The sequence below is a fragment of the Armigeres subalbatus genome, chromosome 1 (assembly GCF_024139115.2).
Source record: "Armigeres subalbatus isolate Guangzhou_Male chromosome 1, GZ_Asu_2, whole genome shotgun sequence".
NCBI classification, from domain to species: domain Eukaryota; kingdom Metazoa; phylum Arthropoda; class Insecta; order Diptera; family Culicidae; genus Armigeres; species Armigeres subalbatus.
Window position 1 is genome coordinate 159825330 of NC_085139.1, and position 18329 is coordinate 159843658.

At 45.6% G+C, this 18329-nt stretch overlaps 2 protein-coding genes across 2 annotated transcripts; both read left to right on the top strand.

The window, feature by feature from the left end:
* The first annotated feature begins 11611 nt into the window (after window positions 1-11611).
* LOC134206676 (uncharacterized) lies at window positions 11612-16225 on the top strand. Its single transcript, XM_062682404.1, has one exon. It carries the CDS (start codon window positions 11612-11614, stop codon window positions 16223-16225), a length of 4614 nt encoding a protein of 1537 aa, XP_062538388.1.
* Window positions 16226-16229: 4 nt separating this feature from the next.
* LOC134206677 (uncharacterized) lies at window positions 16230-17736 on the top strand. The gene is made up of 2 exons (XM_062682405.1): window positions 16230-17495; window positions 17623-17736. Exons 1-2 carry the CDS (start codon window positions 16230-16232, stop codon window positions 17734-17736), a joined length of 1380 nt encoding a protein of 459 aa, XP_062538389.1.
* The last annotated feature ends 593 nt before the right edge of the window (window positions 17737-18329 follow it).

Genomic DNA, 18329 nt, shown 5'->3' on the forward strand with positions numbered 1-18329 from the left:
ATGTGCGCTGCTGGTGAAATATAAGTACTGGGGTAAGCTGTCCTATGTTGAACCCCCTGCTAATAGGAGACGTTGCAGAAACCGTAAAACGATCATCTAAGAGATTCTTAAAAAGAGATGGAAAAACATAAATAAAGTATAAAGTTGGAGCTGGAGAAATGGTAAGATCCACTATTAATCAAATTACTACACTCATGTGGAGCGGTGTAACCTAGAATGGCACAGTTCAGTTGGTATGCATTCATCCTAATGATGAGATAGGTAATGGAAAACTCTTCTACTATGAGTTGAGCTGAGTTGTGTCGTCGTAGTCAGATATACGCGATTGTGCGAAATATTCAGCAAATGCTACAGTCAGTGGTATTAATCGGCGGTACATCAATTGTGAGATTATTAAGAAATAAGTGTTCATCAATGATAGACATTTATGTTCAGAAAAGAAAAGGGCTGCTTAATCGAAACGAAAAAGATGACAAAGATGGTATATGAGCATAAGTACAAGCAAGATTACTAATCCAAATAAGCCAAATCGCATAGTGTTTCTACAAGAATTTTTTTATTTATTTTTTATTCTTTATTAATGTGTTTTTTCAATCTACAGATTAAGTTCAACACCGGTTTCTACAAGAATGGAGATCGGTAATGCCAACACCAACCTCGCCCTTACAAACCACGAGGAATAATAGGAATGTTAAAGTGATTTCTTCATTCTCTGAAGAATAACAAAAAATAACCGAAATCAACGTTCTTCTCAATAACCGCCCATTTGTTAAACAAAAGACCTATCTACCGTGGCAGAAGTGAGACAGTGATAAGAATTCGAAACAATCATTCGTTGTCAGGCGCCCTGGTCCGGATGCATCTAAACCGACATCAACGTTCGCCCAACTAGCCAACAAATGATGGAACTGGAACTGGGCTCTGCGTGAACCGGGATCAGATTCTGGAATCCACTTACTTTCAATATTTGATCTTTGGACGGGAGCTTACGTGTTATGGCTCATATGCTACAGTGCAGCGAGTCCAAAATGCATCGTTTGCTCCAATTTCACTCGCTCTCCGACGGAACAGCCGACACACGGCCTTTGGACGCAGTGGTTAGACGGTTTGCATATGGTCTTTAGAGTTCACGTTCCTGCCGGATGGTAATTGGAGGGGGAATATCCATTAAATGGATACGGTGCCAATGATGCCATGTAGGATCGATACAATGTGGTTAACAGCCCAGAGTGATAGGCAAGTGGTTTTACGGAATACAAAATTTAAGTGCATCACCAGATGTGCTTCGATAAAGAAGGGTATCCTATCGGACTCTTCTCTTGTACACCCTTGAAATTGTTTTAAAAAATGAATTAAAAGTAAAATTTCCATTAATATTAAAGATGCAATCAAACAACCAATCATACAATGTTTAAATGGCATTTCGAAAAGTGAGTATGATTTATTGAAATATATTCAGAAACTGAAGAAGTAAGCAATTCACTTGAACTTTTCATCTCTTGTGTATTGCAGCGGTAGCCATTGAAATCAAGAAATAATAAAAACAAATTTTTATTTCAAATGCTTATCGCCAAAATTATTTACTTTATTTAATGTCTATAAAATGTCTTTCGATCAAACAGGTCGACAGGTCATAGGCTGTACGGGTCGATATTTTTGGCTAAATATGACCCGTTCAGCAAATGAAATATTCGGCCATACGACTTTTCCAGTCCAAATGATCACTCATCAAATTAAACTGATTTTCACCACAATAACAAAAAATTGTAAATTGCTAGCGAGTGGTTAAACTTTTTTTACATACTGTACACGCAACCGGCGGTTGTTAGATTTTCCAACAATTCTGTATAAGAATCTACCAAAACCTGTATAAGAACTGGGCATATGCGAAATTGCTAGATTCTTAGACAAATAGTGTATAAGAATCTAACAATTTTGTAAGCTTTTATTACATTTTTTGTATAAGAAGCTAACAATTTCGCATATGCTCAGTTCTTATACAGGTTTTGGTAGATTCTTATACAGAGTTGTTAGAAAATCTAACAACCGCCGGTTGGTTCCATTTCGTTAGACATACCTACACAATTGTAGAGAATATTAAATGGCTCTATTCAGATGTGTTTAATTTTCTTTTGGTTCCCCTCTGCTATTACGAGTATTATACCTTTATACCTATTGAAATATAGTCAGTTGATAAAAGCTATTCGTAGAGTGCATGCGTTTATTCTTTTCGCCGGGATTAAGAGAAATCACTTTAGGGAGACCACATCTCTGTAGACAGGATCGATATAGCTGACAGATAGAAAGTACCGAAAGTTTAAGTTCACGGGAACGGGATCGACGTGGAATTTTCGAAAAAAGAAAAACGCGACCGGTTAGTGAGCGAAAACGGAAAAGGTGCGGTAGTTATCCGTAGAGCCGTAGATATCGATAGTGAATGTGTTCTGGTGGCGCCTGAGGAAAGAAAATCCTAATTGGTCGGAGGTTCGCCGGAAGGACACACAATTCGGCGCAAAGGTCAACGCGTGGTCGTGACAAAGTTATTGTGTTCCGCCATTATATTTGGCTAGTGTAGTTGCGGCAAAGGTGATGAGTGAGACGGATGAGAAGGCGTCCATAAGCGGGCGGAACGAGCACACGAATGTTACTATGCGGGAGAAAGACGTTGCGGTTAACGAAAGGTTGCAACAGGAAAATGCTCAGCTTAAGCAACAAATTGAACTGCTACACACGCGGCGTCAGCTTCAAGATGCGCTTGCTCAGTTGCAAATACGATCGACAATGGCAGAACCAGAAGAAATAGAAAGTTTAGTGACGAAGTTTGATCCAAAAGAAGCAAATAGTCTAACTGCGGATGAATGGGTGCAATCGATTGAGGCAGTTGCACCTGCACGAGTCTACCGATGGTCCGAGAATGTTAAATTGTACTGAGGTCGACTTCAGTTGATAGGGGCGGCACGATGGTTTGGTTTGAGGGTAAGACGGACGAAGTAGCAAATTGGCAGTCGTTTGCCGCAGCGTTGAAGGCAGTCTTCCAAAGTGCCAATTCACTATCACAATCTAATGCAGAATCGTCGCCGACTGCCAACAGAAACAATAGAAGAGTTCGTTTATTGTATGAACGTGGTGGTTTCGATGAGCCAACCATTATAACGTACATCATAAACAGATTGACTGTGTTACTCTCCCGTTTAAAAGTCCGTGTAAGTAAACACAAATACAGTTTAAGAGCTCTTGGTGTTGTTAAAATGGATCTTTTTTTACAAAGCTTGGATGGGTAACACACCGAACCAAAACGACCGGTGACAACTAGAACGATACACTTTGAAGCTGCTAGTAGTGCCAATGTTGCTGATACGCGGGTGAAAGTCAAAAGATGTTTCCGATGTCATCAGGAGGGCCATTGGAAACGTGACTGTCCGTTGGTTGGTCATCGTCCTTGGGACGATACCATCAAAGTGATACAGCGTTAAAGTGCCTTCATAAAACTGATAACAATAGGTGGTATGGAACTTGACGCATTAGTGGACACGGGAACAAAGTCTCTACCATTAAACATTGTTTTGCTCTGCAGTTATTTGGTGATCTACAACCATGCGGAAAAGTCTTATGGAACGTACACACGGTCAAGCAGTTTGACCAACATTGACTCCTCCTCTTGTTTATTCAAACATCTATCAAGTTTTACCAACAGCGGCACGAACAATCAATTTATGCGACCAACAATATCACACACGAACGACCGAAACGCCAACTTGAGCACCAACCATCCAAAAATATATGGGGGTTTGAGCAACTTTACTACAAATGCTCAAATATGTTCGGCGAACCTTGACTCCACCCCCGACAACTCAAACCAAAATCAAACCGTTTTAATTTTTTCCAACCGAGCCGCCAACTGTCAAATGGTTCTTCGAACAACTTCACACACGTTCAAACAAAGCAGCAACCGAAGCGTTTTCTTGGGGGCGGAGTCAATGTTCGTCAAACTGCTTGACTGGTGTGTACGTTGCATTACAGGGTTTCGGAATGAAGAAAGTGAGCGTTAAATCGTTGTGTGAAGCAAAAATTAAGATGGATGAGGTGGAGTTACTGGCAAAATTTCATGTTGTTCCGGATTATGTGCAAGAAGTACCGATTATCGTGGGCGAATATTTGGTAATGGTGAAGCGTGAAGCTGGGGTGAAATTCCAGTTAGAATCGGCAACAAGAGCTGTCGGAGAGGCTGAAAAGTGTGCTGGTGAGGATTCCTTGACAGTATATAAAATTGACGTTGGTGAAGAAACTACTGCTATAGAAGCTGCGGATATAAAGTGCGGTGGAACATTGACGGTTCGGAGCCAATTGTTGAACATTATGAACAAATATCGTCAGTGTTTTTCGAAAACAATTAAAGAGCTTGAGGTGACCAATGATACCGAAATGAAGATAGTGTTGAAGGACTCGAACCCAGTTTATGTGAAACCGAGAAAACTCGAGTATACCCGGGAAGTAGCGTTGAGCGAAATTGTGGAAGATTTGATCGATGCTGGTATTATTGAATAAACTGAATCACCGTATAACAGCCCAGTGGTGCTGGTCCCGAAAAAGCATAATCATTTTCGAATGGCAGTAGACTAACGGCGGCTGTATGCGAAGACTATTGAGGATCGATTTTTGATGCCGGACATTGAAAGCTGTCTCAATAATCTGCTTGGTGGAAGCGTCTTTATATCTGTGGATTTATTCAGCGGATACTACACACTTAATTTTTTTCACCGAGATCTCAGCATTTTTTGTTTATTTTCCCGAGGTGGGCACCGCCGAGTTTCAGCAAACATGATTTTTGCCGAGATCTCAGTAAAAATGACGTTTCAGTTGCTGAGATATGGTAAATATTTTGCCGAAAATCAGTAATAAACCAAATTTTATGCCGAAGTTCAGTTCTGAAATTTACTGAGCTACAGCGGTGCCCGATTTTGCCGAGCTCGAGAAAGAAAAAGTTAGTGTGTACCAACTGATACTGTACAGTCTTTTCTACGAAGGATCGCCATTTTCGTTTCCTTCGAATGCCGGTTGGTCTCGTTAATGGATGTGCTGTATTTCAACGTACGATCAATAAAATCCTTAACCAGGTGTGAGACGACGGTGTGGTCGGTTACATTGACGATCTGATTCTGGCTGGAAAATCTGAGCCAGAAGTACTGGAGAAGTTTGAACGACTGTTAGTGGTGCTCAAGAAATCCGGCTTAACCATCAACCTACAGAAGAGTCAATTTTTCGTGGAAACAGTGCTGTTTCTGGGCTTTGAGGTCAATCAAGTGGGGATCAAACCGAGTCCACTGAAGACAGAAGCTGTTGAAAAGTTCTTGACCCTCACCTCAGTTGCTTAGGTCCAGCAATTTATTGGCCTTTCTGGTTTTTTTTATCGTAGATTCGTCAAGGATTACGGCATTATTGCAACGCCACTTTATCGGATTCTGAAGAAAAATGCGGTTTTCGAGTGGAAGAAGGATCAGCAAAAGGCTTTAGAAATGATTAACTCCATACTGACCAGCGTGCCACTTTTGGCATTGTTTGATGGCAATGAAGCAGAGGCCTGATATCATAGCTATGAGTTGGAGATGCTAGCGGTTGTTGCAGGGGTTGAACGGTTTCACTACTACTTTCTGGGAAAGAAATTTGTCTCCGTCCGGAAGTTTGCAACAAACTCCTGTGACGTCCCTACGTCTAAGGAGCGGACGTTCTTACGTCCTTAACCGGTTAACCTCTTTCTCTTCTCTCTCAGGGTCGCGTATGACCTGCTTAGGGGTCACACAAATCCAAAACCGAGGTGGACAACCACAAAGCAAACTAATTCCCATGCAAGGCTAGTATGTCAAGAATGAAAGAGACAATCGTACATTTTACTTTTTTTTAATTCTAATTCATTTTATGGTTAGTATTGGTTTAGTATCGGTGCGGCCGTTTTTTGAAGATGGTAAGGATCATACCTCTGGTGGTCGACAGGAGGTCGACGAGCGAGGGGAGAGGGTGGGTTCTACTCATGACTGGTTCTCTGGTGGTTCCTCGCCAGCATGCGGACGGCCGGTGGCACTTAACAGGTGTGGGTCGGTGTCAGGCTGGATACACTTCGCAATGGTTCGGCGGTGATGATTGCTTGGCGGGCGGCGGGGGCAGCTACCACTTAGGGCGGTTGGCACAGTTGGGCTCGGATCGCACGTGGCAATGGCTCGGCGGTGATGATTGCTTGCCGGGCGGTGGTGATTGCTTGCCGGGCGGCGGGAGCCGCGACCTCTTAGGATGGTTGGGCACTGTTGGGCTCGAATCACACGTGGCAATGGCGGTTCGAAGCTGATAGTTCCTTACCGGATGACAGAAAGCTGGTTCCAACTTCGCTTGGCTGTGTTGGGCTCGAAGCAATGGCAGTTCGACGGTGGTGGTTCCTTGCCGGGTGGCGGGAGCCGCTATCACTTAGGGGGCTTGCTTGATCCTTCTAAGCTTGAATCACACTATACGACGGTGGATCAATGGTGTCAGGGCGGCGGGAAGCGGTAACCACTTGGCTTGAAACTGCTGGGTTCGAATTGCACTGGCAATAGCGATACGAAGATGGTGGTTTTTGTGAAAATTTCAGGTAGTAAAAGAAAAACTTTTGATTTGGACTTCTGGATGAAAAACAATATTTGAGCTTGAGCTTGAGCTTGATTGACTGCTCGTAGTTGCTACTCCATTATGACCAGATCAGCTGTTCTTGCACAGGGAACCAACAGATGTTTGCTTGGGACTAGCACACATCTTCAATGTACAAGTACTGGTAATTTCATTTGTTAGGTCATACTGGCGCCTGCCACGTCAGAATGCAAGTCAATGTAGGGAAGGGGGAGGAAATGATGATGCAATCACTCGCCCACTGCAAGCCGAATATACCTCTGCACTTGACACGAGTTCATGCGGAATTTGTTGGAATTTCTGGGTTAGGTTGGAGAGGCAGAGGTCCGTCTTGGTTAACGAGCTGCCAATGTGATAGATAGGAGAAGGTAACTGATGGAATTTCTAATTGGATGTAGGAAACGAGCTCTATAGTTCATTTCCAATTCTAGCAGATTACTGTTAGAATACTCAAGTTGAAGGTATAGGAATAGTAATGGAAACGGTATGGAAGTCCATTTCCAGTTCTAGCGATTGCTAGAACATGAGAAATAAAGAGAAAGATACAAAGTAGGAGAATGGAACGGACCTGGGATTGACTTCTGGATGAAAAACAATATTTGTTGACAAACCTCAAATGTTAAAATCATTGCTTGTTTAGCTGGGCTAAACAAAACTTCAGTAGACATTACATACTGAGCGACTTATCGCCCAATCCGCATTGGATTTTGTTAGCAATTTTGCCAACTACTGAGAATGGTTCCAAGACCGTCGAAAATCAGTATCAAATACTTGCCCGTAATCCCTTCCGATTCATAATAGGAGAATTCCTGTATATCTGTGGCTTGATTTGATAATAGTTCCAACGTAAATTGGAACGCCACGTCGGCTTCATATAGAGTGCAAAACTCACAGAGCAGTAGTTCCACAACAGCTTAAACATGTTCGAGGGCTTGAATTATTTCAGCGTACCTTAACATCAGCCACTAACTCAAATTCTTTTTCGAATTCAGGACAGACATATTTTTATATCTTTATTATAGAGGTTTGCAGCCCTAGGCTGGCTCACCTCTAGGACAGACATATTTTTGCAGAAAATCGTTTTTCATAAGTGATCTATGGAAAAGAACTACTACTTCTCGTACCGTTTTCAAAATTTCATACATTGCGGGAAAATTTTGGACGATATCAACAATGTTCATTGAAGAAAAAGTCAGATTTTTTATTCTGACAGCAAAATTTTCAATACCGAAAATACCGGTATTTTCCGTTTCTAATACCGGTATTTTCGGTACCCAAAATTGGCCGGTAATACCGGTATTACCGGTTTCGGTACTACCGGTTAGACCACCCTAGCGATGACGCAGCATTGTGTTCGACCCTTAAGGGGGGGGGGGGGTCCGTAGAGTAGTTGTCTACACGTCTGACTCTGAATCAGATGGTCATGGGTTCGATTCCCACCCCCTCCACAGCCCTTATACTGGGAAAAGTCAACATGACTATAAAAGAAAGTAAAAGTCTACGGACATAAAAAAAAAATAACAACAAGTCTTACATGACAGAATATCAAAAAAAAAGAATGTAAAAGGTCGATAAAGAAGATCACGATTTGTAAACTCCACGGAGTATAAATAGAAATAGGTTGGACATAAGGCCTGCGATGCCAGTCCAGTTAGGTGGGTGTGTGCGCAAAAGAAAAGCACCACCCAAACAAGAAAGAAGAAGAAGATGAACAGTAACCGCCGCTACAAGAATTCCGGAACGTACACATCAACTGTTATTGTATCGATCGCTGCAAATGGATTTGAGAGAATTACACACTTACTATTTGCTTACAAAATCATTGCCTTTTCACAGAATTTTCCTAGATAAACTTGCTTATCAACATCGTCAATACATTACTAGTACGGATCATGTTGAAATGGTCCCGTGGAAGCATTTTAAAATGGAACTTCACTCATGGTTTATCATCATCATCACCTTGCATAACGATCTTCTTCACTTCTATTGTTCTTCTTTTGCTCCCTGAAAGTCCGTAGTTCATTTTGTGTCTTTTTCGGTCGACTTTATTCTTCGATGTTCTCAGATTTTTCCAAATCTTGAACAGAAGTACCATTTTTACCGGAAAAGATTGAAAAATTTTCCGATCGAACATATGGTTCATAGCGACCGATTTACGTTCAGATTTTTTGATGCCCTGAATTGAAAAACCCACACCATGCTTCCGAATCGCATTGCAAACTGCTCCGATGCTCTAATTCTCAATTTTCGCCATCTGACTCAGTGAATGTTGGGAATAGTGCATCATTCGTGCAAAGTCTGTTTGCGCTTTTCAAGGAAAAAGCTTCGCCAACCCATAAAAACGTTAAGAAATGGCACTTATGAATACAAGAGCGACAGATAATAACGTAAATTATGATGCTCAGTAATTACCTGTCATTTAAAATTTATCTGAAAACAATAGGAGTGCATTAAAATCGTACTTATACTTTCTGGGACACCCTATAGGTGAGAGACTTTTTAATTCTCTTTTTAATTCAATCTGGGAAATAATAAATCGTTCGTCCAGTTAGTTCACAGATTCCAGTTAGTCTGCTTCGATTTCTGACTGCAAAGAACATTGAATGTGCATAGACGTCCAATCTTTTGCCTTCATAAATGAAATATTTCAATAATAGATGAATTCTCCAATCTGCATATTCATGAACGCCAATCATAATTGTCCTTCATTCATGTACTTCACGAATAAATCCACCCACAATGACCCAACACAACAGGTGAATTGAATTTCCCCGAAAAAAAAAACAAATAAACTGGATTTCAAGAGGCATTATCTCGGATTCCCGGTTCGACGGTGCAAAACGTGAAGCACGAGATTGATATTCTGCACTATTGCGACACATAAATAGGGTAGATGTTCCCACTTTTCATATTATGGATCTGATATTCATCCCATCAAAAACAAATAAATGGATGGCAAATAGATTCGTTCCATTCTCTTGTTTTTTCGTCAGACCTTGCATGTTAGTTGAAAATTGAATCGCTTACCCTATGTATCCGAAAATAGCCTTCCGTATTTGGACTAAATTGACGCACTCAGCGCACTGCATCCTGGCGCTATCACCTGATTCATCGGATTGAAGCTATTCTGGTGCCTGCTATGGAGGAAATAATAGTTTGTATCGATTTTGCTCCATACACATCCTGGCAAAGTGCAGCCGTTTTTCCATCGGTTTGGTTATGTTGTGGAAACAGATTCGATTAGGTTATTATTCAACAGTTTTGATTGGCAATTAGATTAGCGAATGCGATTAACACTGTACGCACTGCTGTGGTGAAATAGGCGGGATCTTCTGGAAGTAGAGGAAAGCAGAAATCTTCTACATAATCTTTACAAATGAAACGAAAATTTTCACATAACTCGAGAATCAATCAAGCGATTGGAACCAAATGTGGCATGTGAAAGTTTATGATGACAAGACATTTTTCTATGATGGTTCGAGACCCCTACCAGCTGTAGAACGGGAGGCTCCCATACAAATATAAAAAAAAATCTGCATAACTCGAGAATTAATTAAACAAATGAAACCAAATTTGGCGTATGGAAAAATAGCAGTTTTGATTACATTTTGATACTACCAGTGACGTCCCTACCGCTGGCGCTGGGCAGTGGACGTCTGCACGCCTATAACTAGCTCAACTCCTAATATGGATTTCTCAGGGTCGCTTCGGGTGATCACATTTACCTTACCCAACGAAACTGAGGTAGACAAACCAAAGAAGGCAGAACCATTGAAAGGGAAATCAAGGCGGTCGTATGAAAGTATCAGAAAATGAACTTAAATATATATTTTTTTATAAACACTCCATAGTCGAATAAAGAGAGAGAGAGGAGGAGAGGTACAGGATGTTACTTGCTAAACGGTCTGCTACGCACACTTCGTGATCTTTCTAATTTCGGGCATCTTCCACTGCTGGATAATTGGAACTAGGCCTTGTCGAGCTCGACAGGGTCTACATTCAGGGATGGGTGTTGGCTTTCGAAGCTGCCGTTGAATCTTCGTCGACGTCTCAGTTAGCAGTTCATTTTTTCCTGTGTTCGGGTTGATGATCAGACACTTCCTGTCTTTGCTTTTGCCAGTCTCCACTCCTCTTTTCTTCCTGTTTTTCCTCTCTCCTCCTCTTCTCACACTCTTTCTTCCTCCCATTCTACCTTATTCCCGGAACTGTCATTGGAGGCAAGGTTGCTTTTCTCGTAGAAATACAATAATGTAGAGTCCTATAAGAAGAGTAACGTCATGTGTCACGTTTGACAGGTCTCCTGCTCGTTTGGAACGTGCATTTGTATGGAACTGACAGACGATTCTGTTCCAATTCTGACACTTGACAACACTGTTATTATAGTCACTGTACAATAATGCTGTCCAATGAGCAGTTCGAAGTTATTCCCATCTCTCTTATGTCTATTTGTTGACAAAAAATAACGTACAGGACGGGAACAACTTCGAGCTACTTCGAGCTGCTCATTGGACAGCACATATGTTATACTCTTTAGTGATGATGTGGGGAGTACTCATTTGCAATGTTGGCGCAGAAACCGGCAGGTTGGCAACCCTGCCCACCGACGTTTTTGATGCGAAGGCATCGAGTTGTTAATAACCATATAATGAAAACTCTAAACTTAGGTTTGCTGTGTTTGACGCCACAATCAGCGTAGGGTGCGCTCGAAATAGAGGCCCACCGAATTGTAAGGCAATTAGAATTTATATGATTATCCTTTTGTACTTACCACAAAATAATTTGTTTTAGTTGAAGCAATACATACCGCTATCAGAATCGGATCTACTTATTCACGCCCCCTACCGCCCCTTGACAAACCTTCAAAATTCGTGGCATTATGGATGGACAAAAGGGTTACCCTGCAGGAGAACAGCCGGATCGAAGCTGCGTGGCTTGTGTGCGACCGGATGAGGTGGAGGACATGGTCCAGTGCGATCATTGCGATGCGTGGAGCCATTATACGTGTGCTGGAGTTGATGAGGACATCGCCAACCATTCTTGGGTATGCGGCCACTGTACCGGCCGGCAAAACGACGAAGCTATCACAACACATAGCACATCCAGTCGCTGCAGTTCGTCGTCGGTGTTGTCCGTCTGTTTGAGTCAGCTGGTGGAACGACAGCAACTCGAGCGCTCCCGTATGGAAATAAAGCTACAGCGCCATCATTTGGATGAGCAGCAGAAGCTGATCGATAGGGCGCTCGACGGAGCCGATGCAAAAAGTAACCGCGGTGGTGGATTATCCGGCGAAGCGGTCAATATTTTGACTTCTCCCTCATCCAGCAAGCGGCTCACAACGCCACCCCCTCCTAGTGCACCTCTAGTACCGATTTCCCGTCGATCGATGCTGCCGACTGATACGCCGCGGACTACCTCGCCGTATATGGTTTCGATACCTCTTTCGGCGCTCGAACCGAGTGTTGTTGAAGTTCTGAAGCACAAGAAGGATCCTCATGTGGCCCTGAAGGAGCTCAAGAAAAGGGTTGAGCAGTGCGAACAGCGCGCCAACCCAACACCTGATCAACTCGCTGAGCTCCAAACTCAATTGGAAATGTGTCGTAAGCTTCTGGAAGGTTTCCAGGCCGGTAACCAATCCATCGAATCAAGTCAACGAGCGGTACAAAGTCAGTCAGAACCGGCGGCGGGAACATCGCGTAGGCAGAACGCGACCGGAACTATCCCGAAAGTGCGTCAGACATTGCCGACGATTTCGGACGAATCCGGAGCAGTCGGAGGAGTCATCCAGCCGGATCAAATCTGGCCACTCAAGGTACCGGTAAATCAAACGGGCTCTTCTGTGGTAAGTCAACCGAATATTTCTCTGCACCCAAAAGGGACGGAACCTCCAGGTAAGCGTCAAGCCTTGAGTAAATTTATTGAAAATCCAAACCGATATGCCTTTAACTATTGCCCCACGACCAATATTACAACTTCCCGAGAGCAGCTGCGAAGTTTCGCGCGCCCGGAAGAGAACCATATTCCTTCAATCTTCCACCGAGAGCAGCTGCGAGAATCACTCGCGCACTCTCGTAACGACAGTTCGTCCAGTTTTGTACGCGAACTAAATTCAACCAGTTTGCAATCAAGAAGCCCTCCCTCTCGCGTGGTTGAATCGTCTCAGACCCCTCGTCAGTCAGAACGTGCTCCACATGATCAAGTGATTCCCAACTGCGAAATAGTACGTCCCACGCAACAGCAGCTAGCAGCAAGGCAGTCCCTGGCTAAGGAGCTTCCCAGATTCTCCGGCGACCCCGCCGATTGGCCGATCTTCATCTCCAGCTACCGTTACACATCCGAAGCTTGTGGATTCACGGAAGGAGAGAACATGTTACGCTTACAGCGGTGCTTATCGGGGGCTGCGCTCGAAACAGTACGCAGTCGATTGGTGCTACCAGCAGCAGTACCACAGGTGATCGAGACCCTCCGAATGCGATTCGGACGACCGGAGTTACTGATCAATGCCTTACTCCGGAAGGTGCGGGAACTTCCGGCCCCAAGGTCGGACAAACTCGAAGGGCTTATCGACTTCGGCATGGCAGTGCAAGCGTTGTGCGACCATATTGAGGCCGCAAACGAACGCGCTCATCTCTCGAACCCAGCGCTACTCCAGGAGCTAGTGGCAAAGCTTCCCGCGGACCAACGGATGAGGTGGGCAGGTTACAAACGGGGATTTCAGCATGTGGATCTTAAGACCTTCGGCGATTATATGGCGGCGGTGGTGCAAGACGCGACAAGTGTGGTGACTTTTGAACCGGAAACGAATCGTAGCGGTGCCCGTGACCGTCCGAAGAACAAGGGATTCGTGAATTCGCACGCAACTGAAACCTCGGATGAATCAGGAAAATCATCGTATAAGCCGAAAGAGACGCCGAAGGAAGCGCCGAAACAGCCCGACTGCGCTCATTGCAAAAGAGGTGGCCACCGAGTTCGTGATTGTTACGCGTTTAAAGAGCTACACGTCGACGATCGCTGGAAGCGAGTACGCTCGCTCGGTCTATGCCAGAATTGTTTATTCGACCACGGGCGACGTGGGTGCCGAGTACGGAAAACCTGTGACATCGACGGATGCCAATATCGCCACCATCCGCTTCTACATTCTTCCAAAGGTCCTCAAAGGTCTTCGGAAAATGCGGTTCAGATGGCAGAGAATCACACCCACCGCCAACCAAGTTCTGAAACTCTTTTCCGGATTATTCCGGTGACTCTGCACGGGACTAACGCTTCAATCGACACGTTCGCATTCCTCGACGAAGGTTCAGATCTGACTCTGGTGGAGAGCGATCTGGTGACCTCGCTAGGTGTAAAGGGTACGCCACTGCCACTATGCCTCCGGTGGACCGGAAACACCTCACGTGTTGAGAAGAGCTCTCAGCAGATAACGATCGAGATTACGGGATTCGGACTAGAGAAACGACACAAGCTGCTCAATGCAAGAACCGTTGACAATCTGGGACTACCCGCTCAAAGTTTCCAAGTGGAGGAAGCCGTGGAACAGCACAGACACCTGAAGGGGATCCCGATAAGTAGTTACCAGAATGCAGTGCCAAAGATTCTAATCGGGGTGGACAACTTGCGGCTAGCATTGCCGCTGAAAGTACGAGAAGGCGGCGGAACAGCACCAGTGGCAGTGAAGACCAGACTGGGGTGGTGCGTATACGGTCCTCGAGGGAGCAGTAAGCAAGATTCCTACAGCTTCCACATGTGTAAATGTTCCTGCGATGAGGAACTTCACGAAGCGGTGAAGACATTCTACGTTGTTGAAGAATCGGGTACAAAGCCAGCGAAGTCGTCAATTTCGAAGGAAGATGTGCGAGCGCTTGCCATCATGGAAGCTACAACCCTACTAGTGGAGAACCGGTTTGAGACCGGGCTGATTTGGCGAGAGGATCAAGTAGAATTTCCGGACAGCTACTACATGGCGGTACGTCGTCTGGAGTGCCTTGAACGCAGGATGGAGCGCGACCCAGCGCTGAAGGAAAATCTCCACCGGCAAATCGGTGAATATGAAATGAAAGGTTATGCGCACAAGATAACAATGGCGGAGATGGAAGCAGCAGATTCCAAGAGAGTTTGGTACCTCCCAGTTGGAGCAGTGATGAACCCCAAAAAACCGGGGAAAGTTCGAGTCATCTGGGATGCGGCGGCCAAAGTCAATGGCGTATCGTTGAACAGTAAGCTCCTCAAAGGCCCGGATCAACTCACGTCCCTCCCAGCCATTCTCTTCCGTTTTAGATTGTATGGGGTGGCCGTTACTTCAGACATTCAGGAAATGTTCCATCAAATCCGAATCCGAGCTGAAGACAGGGACTCTCAGCGTTTCCTATGGCGCGCCAAGCCAACCGAGGAGCCGACGATCTACGTGATGGATGTAGCCACGTTTGGCAGCACTTGTTCTCCAGCTTCGGCGCAATTCGTCAAAAACCGGAATGCGGAGTTACACAGAGAGCTCTACCCAGAGGCAGCGAAAGCGATTATCGACGACCACTACGTCGACGATTACTTGGCAAGTTTTGGCGCATGGGAAGAGGCAGCAAAGGTGGCGTACGACGTACGATTGGTGCACGGTAACGGCGGTTTCAAGCTGCACAACTGGCGGTCGAACAGTGGCGCGGTCCTGGAAATGCTGGATGAGGTACAGGTTGAATCGGACAAACAGATAAATTTAACCGACGGTGTGAAAACCGAAAGAGTTCTTGGAATGCTTTGGAGTCCGTCGAACGACGAGTTGAGCTTCTCCACACAGATGAGCGAAGAAGTCCAAACATTGATCCGAACAGCCACGAGACCGACAAAGAGGCAAGTGTTGCGGTGCGTAATGACCCTGTTTGACCCGCTAGGGTTGCTCTCGCCATTCACCATACACGGAAAGGTTTTGATTCAAGACTTGTGGCGAGCAGGCACTGCGTGGGACGAGCAAGTCAGCGAGGACGTCTACGCAAAGTGGCACCGATGGGTGCAGATGATAGGTTACATTGCAGAGATACGGATTCCGCGGTGTTACTTCTGCAACGCCGATCAGAACACGTACCACGATTCAGAGCTCCATGTTTTCGTCGACGCAAGCGAGATAGCGTATTCTTGTGCGATTTATCTACGTACACTGGAAAAGGGTGGGGATTCGCAGTGTTGCTTGATCGCTGCGAAATCAAAGGTCGCCCCACTGAAGCCTTGGTCAATTCCTCGACTCGAGTTGCAAGGCTGTGTTCTGGGTGTACGATGGTCGACGTTCGTCAAAGCAGAGCACAACATTCCCGTATCCAAGACGGTGTTTTGGACAGATTCCAGAACGGCATTGGGCTGGATCAAGTCCGACCCTAGGAATTATCGACAGTTCGTCGCATTCAGAGTAGGAGAGATTCTGGAACATACGACCTCGAGTGAGTGGCGGTGGGTACCGTCGAAGGCCAATCCAGCGGACGAAGCTACCAAGTGGGGTAGCGGGCCATACTTCGACCGCAATAGTAAATGGTTCCAGGGACCCAATTTTCTGCGACTCCGATCCGGATCCGAGGGATCCAGTGTCCGCTACCAGTGAAGAAATGCGTGCAACGATTTTCCACCACTGTTCTATCGAACCCCCGATAGATTTTGCCCGGTTCTCTTCCTGGAGTCGCCTGCTACGAACAGTGGCATACGCGCTTCGATTCCTGAACAATACGAACAAGAAGCAGCCGTTGCGGACCGGCCTGTTATCGCAAACCGAGCTTCAATTAGCAGAAGAAACCATCTTCAAAGTGGTACAACGTGAAACGTACCCAGATGAGGTCGTGGCGCTGGCCAACAAAACACCAAACGAGAGCGGGCAAGAGATCATCGGGAAGCATAGCTCCATTTTTCAACTGATGCCGATGTTAGACAATAGCGGCCTGCTGCGCGAGAGAGGTCGGATTGGTTCTGTCGAAGACGTAGGGTATAACGTTCGCCATCCCATTATCCTTCCAAGGAAACATCGTGTTACGGAACTGCTGGTACTAGATTTTCATCAACGATGCCAGCATGGAAATTCAGAGACGGTGGTTAATGAGATTCGGCAACTCTGTAACATCCCGAGACTTCGATCGGTGGTCAAGAAAGTTAGCCGGGACTGCGTGCGGTGTAAAGTGCGCCGGGCGAGGCCAGCGATCCCACCGATGGCACCACTCCCTCCGGCGCGTCTAGCTCACCACGAACGAGCCTTCACCTACACCGGGGTAGATTACTTCGGGCCACTGTTAGTGAAGCTGGGAAGATCCAACGTGAAGCGGTGGATTGCATTATTCACCTGCCTAACGGTGCGCGCCGTTCATCTTGAAGTTGCATATTCGTTGTCGACCGAATCCTGCATCTCCTGTGTCCGTCGATTCGTGGGCCGCCGAGGTCCACCCGCCGAGTTCTTCAGCGACAACGGGACGAATTTCCAGGGGGCCGATCGAGTGTTGCGGCACCAAATAAGTCAGGGACTGTCATCAACGTTCACCACCACCAACACCAAGTGGAATTTTATTCCGCCGGGAGCACCACACATGGGCGGAGCGTGGGAACGCTTAGTTCAATCGGTGAAGGCAGCCATGCATGAAGGATATTCGGAGGGAAAACTTGATGACGAGGGGCTGCAGACGCTGGTCGTGGAGGCTGAACGGTTGGTTAACTCAAGGCCTCTGACGTACTTACCACTTGAAGCTGAAGAATCAGAGGCGATTACGCCGAATCACTTCCTGCTGCTGAGCTCGAACGGGATGAAACAACGTGGAGAGGGGACAGTAGCAGCAGTACAAGCGCAGCGTGGAGAACTAGTTCGCCGACAAATCTTGGGAAGATCGTGGGAGGTAATTGAGCGACAGCTGGATCGTTTCTGGAAGCGATGGCTGGTAGAGTACCTACCAGTGATCCGTCGGCAGTCGAAGTGGTTCAAGGAAACTCGACCGTTAGAAGCAGGTGACTTGGTCATGGTAGCTGAGCCGACGAAGCGAAATGGATGGGAGCGCGGAAGGATCGTCCGTACTGTCCCAAACCTGGATGGCCGACACCGTCAAGCGGTTGTGCAAATGGGGACGAGAACGTTGGTGAGACCGGTGTCACGGTTGGCGCTGCTTGACCTTAAAGACTACAGTGTGACTCCAGAGGACTCCGGACCACACCCGGGGGAGACTGTTGGCGCAGAAACCGGCAAGTTGGCAACCCTGCCCACCGACGTTTTTGATGCGAGGGCATCGAGTGCCAAAGCGCCGCCGCAGAAGTGAATGACAGCTGTCATTGCGCGCGGGACGTCATGTCAGAAAGCGTTTCCGGATTTCATTTTCCATTGAGGTGTTAAACTAGTTAGACATAACAGTGAGGTTCTTAAATTAAAGTTGTCGGTATAAATATAAATCGGTTTGGTGAAAATATAAAAGTTATTGTGGTAGCTAGAGGTATTTAGAGAAGGTTTCGGCATTGGTGCACTCGGTTGAGTGGATTGTGGAGGAATCCAAGAAAAATCATCAAATCAGGTTAGTTGAGGTTAGGGATTTATTGAAACCACGTTAAACAGAACCCTATCTAGCGTAGGTTCCAAGTGTGAGGCCAATCCGTCTGCGTCCGTCCGTCGATCCGTGCTACCTGAAAGATAAAGTAAGAAAAGGAAATAATTATTAATAACCATATAATGAAAACTCTAAACT